Here is an 8,879-nt window from a genome sequence, read left to right on the forward strand (position 1 = left end):
AATTACCTTTTAATGTAAGTTTTTTTTTTTTTTTTATTTGAAAGCAAAAAAAAAGAATTCTAATTTTTTTTATTTTTATTTTTTTATAATAGAATGAAGTTGAATTAATATCAGATGAAATTGAAAAAGGATTAAATGATTCAACAACAATTAGAAAATTTTTTGAAAAAAGGGCACAAATAGAGGAAGAATATGCAAAGAATTTACAAAAATTATGTAAAGCTACACCAATTTTATTGAAATCAGGAGGTACATCAGATGCATTTTCAATGATAGTAGAGAGTACTAATCAATTTTCAAATCATACAATATCAACAATTCAAAGATTTAATCAAGATGTTAATGATCCATTAGCAGGGTTTATAAAAGATCTTAGAGGAGAGTTAAAACAATACTCTTTGGAAGGTCAAAATTTAGCAAAAGAGAGGAAACAGGCATTCGATTCATTGAAATCCTCGAAAGCATTGTATGAACAAATGTGTAATAATCCTGAATCTGATGTAATGAAAGTTCAACAATCCGAAGAGGAATATAAACTTCAAGTACAAGCATGTAATCAATATCATTCACTCTATCATCAAGAAAAGTTACCAAAGATTCAAAATGAAATCATTAGATTAGAAACTGTTAGAATGCAAAAAATGAAAACAAATCTAAAGAAATACATTACAGAATTTGAAAGTATACCACAAAAACAACAACAATCAATTAAAGATTCTGAAGAATTAATAAATTCAATTGATACAAAACAAGATATTCAATCTTTTACAAACTTTAATAAAACTTTAAATACACCAACTCCAGATTTTCAATTTGAATCATGTGAATCAATTAATGGTGGTGGCGGTGGTGCTGCTGGTAGAAAATCAAAAAAGGGTGGTTGGAGACAAACCATTTCTGTATTAAAAATTGGTAATGCTTTTATGAAAGATGATGGCACAATTGTTAATGGTAATTCTTCTTTAAATTCAAGTAGCAGTAATATAAATATTTTAAATAATCCTATAGTTTTTAAAATACCAATTGAAGAGATTATGTTTAAACAAAAGTCAAAATTCCCAAATTTAGATATACCTTATATATTGGTATTATTGGTTAATCTTATAAAGAAATTAGATAATGGTATGGGTATGAAAACTGAAGGTATCTTTAGAATTCCTGGTCATACTAGTGAAGTGAATGCTTTGAAAAAGTTAATTAATGAACAAGGTGAATATCAATTCCCACCTGACCTATACTCAATTCATCCAATTGCTTCACTTTTAAAACTTTGGTTACGTGAAATGCCTCAACCATTAATTCCAAATTACGTTTATGATAAATCATTAGAATGTCAATCAATAGAAGAGTTTATAGTTTTTTTCAAATTTTTACCAGCTTCAAATCAAAAGATTATCACTTATTTAGCAGGTTTCTTAAATGAATTGGTTCAGCCAGATAATGTAGTCACTAGTAAAATGAATTTAGATAATGTTGCTATGGTTTTCGCTCCTTCTTTCTTAAGATGTGATAGTCAAGATATGATTTTAGCAAATGTAGATAGAGAGAAAACTTTAGTTAAATTAATAATTGAAGGTTATTTAAAATTATCTGATGTTTGTCCAATACAATTGGATGATATTGATTCAAAAATTCAAATTCCATCATTTAGTAATAATAATAATAATTCTACAACAACAACTACAACAACTACAACTACAACAGTACCATCATCAACTTCAACAAATATAACAACTAATGGTGCCTCGGCACTAGGTGCTGAAAGTTCAACAACACCTTTACCATCATTAACAACTTTTTCACAATCACAATCTAGTTCACCACCAAATCAACCATCACCATCTATAACTCCACAACAAGTTTCAAATTTACCACCATCATATCAACCACCACAACCACCACCGACCATGGCACCACCACCATTATTTAATATTCCACAACAACAACAACAGCAACAAGTAACAAATAACAACAACAGTGGAGGTTATACACCACCACCATTACAATATACCCAATCTTCTTCAAATTTACCACCAATTCAATTAGGTGTAACTAATTCACCTTCAAAACCACAATTATCAGATAAACAAAAGGAAAAAGAAAAAGAAAAAGAAAAAGAAAAAGAAAAAGAAAAGGAAAGAGAAAAAGAAAAAGAAAAAGAAAAAGAAAAAGAAAAAGAAAAGGAAAAAGAAAAAGAAAAGAAGGGACATAAAAAGTCATCATCATCAACATCACCAAATTCTTCCAGTTTATCAATTTCAAACTTTTTATCAAGTAACAAGGATAAGGATAAAGAAAAAGATAAAGAAAAAGAAAAAGAAAAAGAAAAAGAAAAAGATAAAGAAATATTAGCGACTAATTCAACACCAGAAAAACCAGTTTCAAATCGTATGTCATTAATATTTAGTCAACAATTACAACAACAATTACAGCAACAGATTCAACAACATCAACAATTACAACAACAAAGTAATGGGTCACCAACATCACCAATTTCACCTTCATCTGCAAATAATTCACCATCAATGTCGCCAAGTATGGTGAAAAGAACAATTCGCCCAAATTTACCACCACTTCAATCTGGTACATCTGCCACAACTTCATCTTCTTCTTTAACTTCATCATCTTCACCAACTCTCACATCTTCAAAAGACAATATTCAAAAACAACAATTACCTGAACTAAACCAACAACAACAACAACAATCACCTCAAGCCGAACTTAAATCATCAGGTATTAAAAGCTTATTACAAAGAGTCCCTCCACCACCATCACAAAGTTAAGAAAAAAAATAAAAACAAAACCAAAAACTATGTATCACTATAAAAAAAAAAAAACAAAACATATATCATATAAGTGTTAAACACTCATCATAAAAAATATATATATATATAGATCCCTCCACACAACTCAATATAGAAAAAAAAAAAAAGAAAAAAATTATATATAATAAAGGTTAAATTTTTTATACCTCTTTTTTTTATTTTTTATTTTTGTAAAATAATAATTATCAATTTTTATTTTTGTATTTCCAAAAACCAATTTTTTTTTTTTTTTTTTTTTTTTTTTTTTTACTCAAATAATTCCCGAGCAATCAATAGTCATTCTTTGATCAACTTGTAATAGTAGCAATACCATTCATCTGCAAATTAATGATTTATCATAATTCTTCTACTGGCAATACTATAATCCCATTCCATTGGTTTTTTGAATAGGTAACTATTTATTTTTTATTGTTGTTTTTTTCTTTGAAAAAGAAAAAAAAAAAATTATTATCAAATTAGTTTATATTGGTTTTATAAAAGAATATTTTAAAATAAAAATAATAAAAAAATAATACAAGAATCAAACCAAGATCATAGAGAAACCTAATTTCTATCCATTATTTTTTTTACTAATTGAATTATCATTAAAAGTTTTTGAATCACCAAGATCATAAAATATGTTGTTAGTGTTTAAATTTACAATACCAGTATAAATAGTTTTATTAACTTCATTACCAATTTTATCACCAGTATAAATAATTTGATCTCCATAATTTAAAAAAGAACTAATTTTTTCTTTTATATTTGTCACCAGGGGTTGATTTGGATTTTTGTTAAAATTGGTGTTGATATTGTGGTGGTTGTTGGTTTTAACTACATAGTATTAAAAAAATTAAATTGACCAGTAGATGAATTACAACCATTTGAAAAATAATCCCAATTTTTTTTTTTTGTTTTATTGGGGTTGGTTTTTGGTGGAGGTAGGAATGGAAGAAGTGGAGGATAATCACTTAGATTTGTATTATCCTTAAATCTAATTTCACCAATAGATGTACCAAAGTTTTCCTTCAATGAAACTGATCCATCATCTTTAATATTTGATTCTTCAATTTTATTTAATTTTTAATTCTACCATTATAAAATAAAAGTAAAAAAATTCAAAATAAAATTAATATTTAAATAAAATATTAATTTTTAATTTTTTTTATTTGTTATGAAAAATAATAATTTAAATCTTACCATTTTTTAATAATACAAGAATAGTTATTTCTTGATATATTGTTTAATAATTTAAATATAATGAATTTTTCATCTTTTATAGATTTTTATAACAAGTGTCTAAGAAATATAATCACATTTTATTTAGAATTTTTTTTTTTTTATTTTTTATTTTTATTTTTTTTATTTTTAAAATAAATAATAAAAAAAATAATTTTTTATTTTAAAATTTAAAATTATGTCAAATTAATAACCAAACAAAAAACAAAAAAAAAAAATATAAAATAAAAATGTTTATTAGAATCAACTGGTAATTCTGATTTGTGACCAAAAATTAATTTAATATTAAAAATTTCAAATGTGTCTGAGAATTTAACATTTAAACTTGCCGAATTTTTATTAAACAGTTTATTAATTCACCATAGACCCTCCACACAACTTAAATAGGAAAAAAAAAATTATATTTAATAAAGGTTAAATTTGTTATACCTCTTTTTTTATTTTTTATTTTTGTAAAATAATAATTATCTTTAATTTTTATTTTTAAAAATTTCTTTTTTTATTCAAATAAAGGTGGTGCTGAGCAATCAATAGTCATTCCTTCAGCAACTTGTAAATAGTAGCAATACCATTGAGCTGCAAATTGATGATTTATCATAATTCTTCTACCTGCAATACTATAATCCCATTCCATTGCTTCTTTAAATGAATAACCTAAATATTTCATGGCATATGAAGCAAATACCTCTCCAGTTCTATCACAACCACATTCACTATTTATTTATTATTATTAATAAAAAAAAAAAAAAAAAAAAAAAAAAAAGTTAATTATTTTTATTATTATTATTATTATTATTATTATAATTATTAAATAAATATTTTTACATACCAATGAATATATAAAACTAAAGGTAAATCATTTTCAGAATTTAAAATATTACGGTAGAATGGGATTCTATATGGTAAATTGTCATGTTGCCAGTCTGATAAATTTAAAGCCCAACTTTTAACATCATGTTCAGGTAAAAAGTTTGGATCCCAAAGATCGCCCAAAGTAACATTTGTACCAAATTCACCAAATTGTGGATTTGCATTAAAGAAAGTTTGCTCCAATTCAATATCTGACTCTTCATCTTTTAATCCATAGATAAGTTTGATATCGACAATAATAAATTGAGGTGGTAATTTGACACCTGTTGTTAATGAATTGTTTACCATACATTTTATTAATTCTTCATATGCAAAGTAATTTTCACCATTAACTAATATTTTTGGCTCGTTACCTCTGAAGATATAATTTGTATTTCCATTTGATAATGAAACTTGGTCAACTAAATGAACCTTTTTATATTCTAAATAATCACCATTAATTAAAACTATGGAAATTGATAATATTAAAATTATCAAATTTAAAATTATTTTCATTTTTTTTTTTTTTTTTTTTTTTATAAAATATTTATTTGTATGTATCTAATAAAATATAAATAATTTATGTGTGGGTTGTTTTTTTTTTTTTTTTTTTTCTCAATATACTTTTTTTTTTTTTTTTTTTTATTTTTTTCTTTTTTTTTATTTTTCTTTTAATTGGGGGTTAAAAAATAAAAAAAATAAAAAAATAAAAAAATAAAAAATAAAATAAAATTGAAATTGAATGATGGGATCCCAATAAAATAAAAAAAATAAAAAAATAAAAAAATAAAAAATAAAAATGAAAATAAAAATATCTAAATAAAATTTTTAGTGCAAAGATTAATCTTTGGTAATATAAAATTTATTTCTTTTTATATTATCATCTAGTGATAATGCCTCTTTGTTAATTTTACTAAATTTGAAAAGTAATAAGAAAAAAAAAAAAAAAAAAAAAATTAGTGTGGGTTTTATTATTATTTATTATTTATTATTATTATTTATTATTAAAACACATACTCTAAGAATGTTTTCCCTCTATCTTCTAAAGATTTTGGAACATAGTCCTTTTCATCTTCATCATTCTTTGATTTTTTTAATCTTTCTTCCTCTCTTTGTAAACCACTTTGTTTCATTTCTTCAATTCTTTTTCTTTTTTCTTCTTCACTTAAACCACCATTTGATGGACGATTTTCATAATCATTTCTATCTCTTTTTTTATTTGGAGAATCATTATGATCTCTATCCCTGTATCTTGAGTCTTCTCTTTTTTTATCAATATGATGATCTTTTTCATCTCTTCTATTTCTATCATAATATCTATCGGAATGGTCTCTATCTCTGTATCTATCATCTCTTCTCTCTTGATGATGATGATGATGATGATGATAGGTATCTCTATCTTTATCATCTCTTCTATCTCTATCATCTCTTCTGTCTCTATCCCTATCATAATGATGATCTCTATTTCTTTCTCTATCCCTATCATCTCTTCTTTCTCTTTCATCTCTTCTGTCTCTATCCCTATCTCTATCCCTATCTCTATCATCTCTTCTATCATAATGACTATCCCTATTTCTTTCTCTATCTCTATCTCTGTCATCTCTTCTTTCTCTTTCCTTTTCTTTTTCACTATCTCTATTTCTGTCATCCCTTCTATCGGAATGATCTCTATCCCTATATCTATCATCTCTTCTTTCATCATCAACACGACCACCATTATCATTATAATTTTTAGGTTTTTCTGTGTGACCATTTGAGTTTTGAATTTTTTCATTATTTTTATCTTTATCTTTATATTTATCTTTTTTCTTTTCAGTTTTTTCTTTATCATTTTCACTATCATTATTATCATCATCATCATCATCATCATCGTCACTACTGTAATTTTTATCTTTTTTCTTTTCTTTCTTTTCTTTCTTTTCTTTCTTTTCTTTTTTCTCTTTTTTTTCATTTTTTTCTTTTTTTTTTAATTTCTTTAAAATTTTATCAGATTCTTTTTTCTCTTTTTCAAGTTTTTTCATTTGTAAGGGATTATTCATAATTTTATCAAGTGCTTCTTGTTTCTTTCTTTCAATTATCATTAATGGGTCTTCTCTAACGAGGCTTTTAATATCTTGAGGGTTATCATTACTATTTGAATGAAGAAATAATGCACCAGGTAATTGAGCCGCTTTCTTTATAATATCTTCTGCTGAATCATCTATTTTCTTACCTAATAAATAATCATCAACTGTTTCTGTTTTTTTCATTGATAATTGAAATGCACCTTCATACATCCAATCCATTTTATTATCTGGTTTTCTATAAAAATAAAAATAAAAATAAAAATAAAATAATAAAATATAATAAAATAAAAAAAAGAGAGTTGGTATTTTAATAGTTTTATTAATTTTAATTTTTTTTCAATTTATTTCTCACACATACTTGCCTGAAGCTTCATTAAATTGATTTTTTAAGTCCCTTATTTGCTCTTCTTCTCTCATTTCTTTTTTTAATTGATCTATTTTCTTTTGTTCATCTTCTTTTTCTTTTTCAGCTTTCCATATCCTTTCTTGATTTTTCATAGTAGAGACATGCCAACTCTTTTTTGAAAGAAATGATTTACTCATTTTCTATCGTATATGATGTATAATATTTTTTTTTAAAAAAAAAGAAAGTAAAAAGGTATTTATTTTGGTATAATATTTAGTATTGGTATTATCTTTATCTTTTTTTTTTTTTGTTTTTTTTTATTTTATTATTATTATTGTTATTATTGTTATTATTGTTATTATTATTATTTTATTATTATTATTTTATTATTATTATTATTAGGATTATTATTGGTATTTATATGTATATTTCAATATATAAATATTTATAAATATTTGTGTATTTTGTTGGCACCAAATAAACGTTTTTAATTTTAATTTTTAAAAAATTTTTGTCTTTTGAAAAACATTTTTGTTTTTTTTTTTTTTTTATTAAAAATTTAATTTTATTAATTTCAACCATTGTCAATTGGCGAAAATCACACAAACGACAAATAAATAAATTGAATAAATGAAATTTTTAAATATATAAATAAAAAAATAAAAAAAGAAAATAATAATAATAATAATAATAATAAAAAAAACAAAAATGTTATATAGGTTAAGATTAATAAATAGATTAATAAAAAAAATAAATTATATATAAATATATATATTTTTTTTAATTTAAATAACGAATAAAAACGGTTAAAACTAGAATACAATCAATTAAATGATAAAAATATATTGCTAATAGCTAATTAAAGCAATTTATACTACTTGTATAATTTGATTTTATAGTTTTAAATAGTAATAAAAAATAATAATAATAATAATAATTTTTTTTTTCCAATTAAATAAATTTTAAATAAAAATAATAAAAATAAAATAAAATAAAAAAAAACTGTTTCTGATAATGGAATTCAGTTTATATACATATTTATATTGAATGTATAAAAGATATTAATAATTGAAAAGACAAACACAAATAAAGCCATTGATTATTCAATTACAATAATAACTACTTTTTAATATTCTTTATAATAAATCAATTAACAATCACTGTAGATTATTTAATCAAAAAAAAAAAAAAAAAAAAAAAAAAAAAAAAAAAAAAAAAAAAAAGAACAACCTTTTTTTTAATTTTTTTTTTCTTTTCTCTTGTTTCCCTTTATATCTTTGTTCAATTAAAATGTCGATTTACAAAAATAGTCAATATAGTCAACAGTTTCAAAACAATAATCAAGTAAAAAAAAAAAAAAAAATTTTATCCCATTATTTTTTTTCTTTTCTTTTTCATTTTTTAAATAAATGATGTATATGTATATATATTTATATATATAAATAACAAGGTGAACCAATGATAATTAATCAGACACAACACACACAAGTTGGAAAGAGCTTTTTTAAGAAAAAAAAAATATTAATTTAAATGAATAAAAAAATAATAATAATAATAGTAATAATAATAATAATT

General features: G+C 22.7%; 3 protein-coding genes across 3 annotated transcripts in view; 1 reads left to right on the top strand and 2 right to left on the bottom strand.

The window, feature by feature from the left end:
- The window catches only part of mgp4 (RhoGAP domain-containing protein), a gene marked incomplete at both ends in the record, with an annotated part of 2,808 nt that extends 25 nt beyond the window's left edge, over window positions 1-2,783 (top strand). The window contains 2 exons of the mRNA XM_633825.1: window positions 1-14; window positions 93-2,783. The exon at window positions 1-14 is cut by the window's left edge and continues 25 nt beyond it. Of these exons, the coding sequence (XP_638917.1) occupies window positions 1-14; window positions 93-2,783 (2,705 nt within the window). The remainder of the gene's footprint in view (window positions 15-92) is intronic.
- A 1,759-nt stretch (window positions 2,784-4,542) lies between these two features.
- Window positions 4,543-5,408, bottom strand: DDB_G0283851 (hypothetical protein; the record flags this gene model as incomplete). The annotated part of the gene is made up of 2 exons (XM_633826.1): window positions 4,543-4,756; window positions 4,873-5,408. The coding sequence occupies 2 exons, from the start codon at window positions 5,406-5,408 to the stop codon at window positions 4,543-4,545; spliced, it is 750 nt and encodes a 249-aa protein (XP_638918.1).
- A 488-nt stretch (window positions 5,409-5,896) lies between these two features.
- DDB_G0283901 (hypothetical protein) lies at window positions 5,897-7,501 on the bottom strand (the record flags this gene model as incomplete). The annotated part of the gene is made up of 2 exons (XM_633827.1): window positions 5,897-7,193; window positions 7,311-7,501. The coding sequence occupies 2 exons, from the start codon at window positions 7,499-7,501 to the stop codon at window positions 5,897-5,899; spliced, it is 1,488 nt and encodes a 495-aa protein (XP_638919.1).
- Window positions 7,502-8,879: the final 1,378 nt, after the last annotated feature.

Source organism: Dictyostelium discoideum (genome assembly GCF_000004695.1).
Source record: "Dictyostelium discoideum AX4 chromosome 4 chromosome, whole genome shotgun sequence".
NCBI lineage: Eukaryota > Evosea > Eumycetozoa > Dictyosteliales > Dictyosteliaceae > Dictyostelium > Dictyostelium discoideum.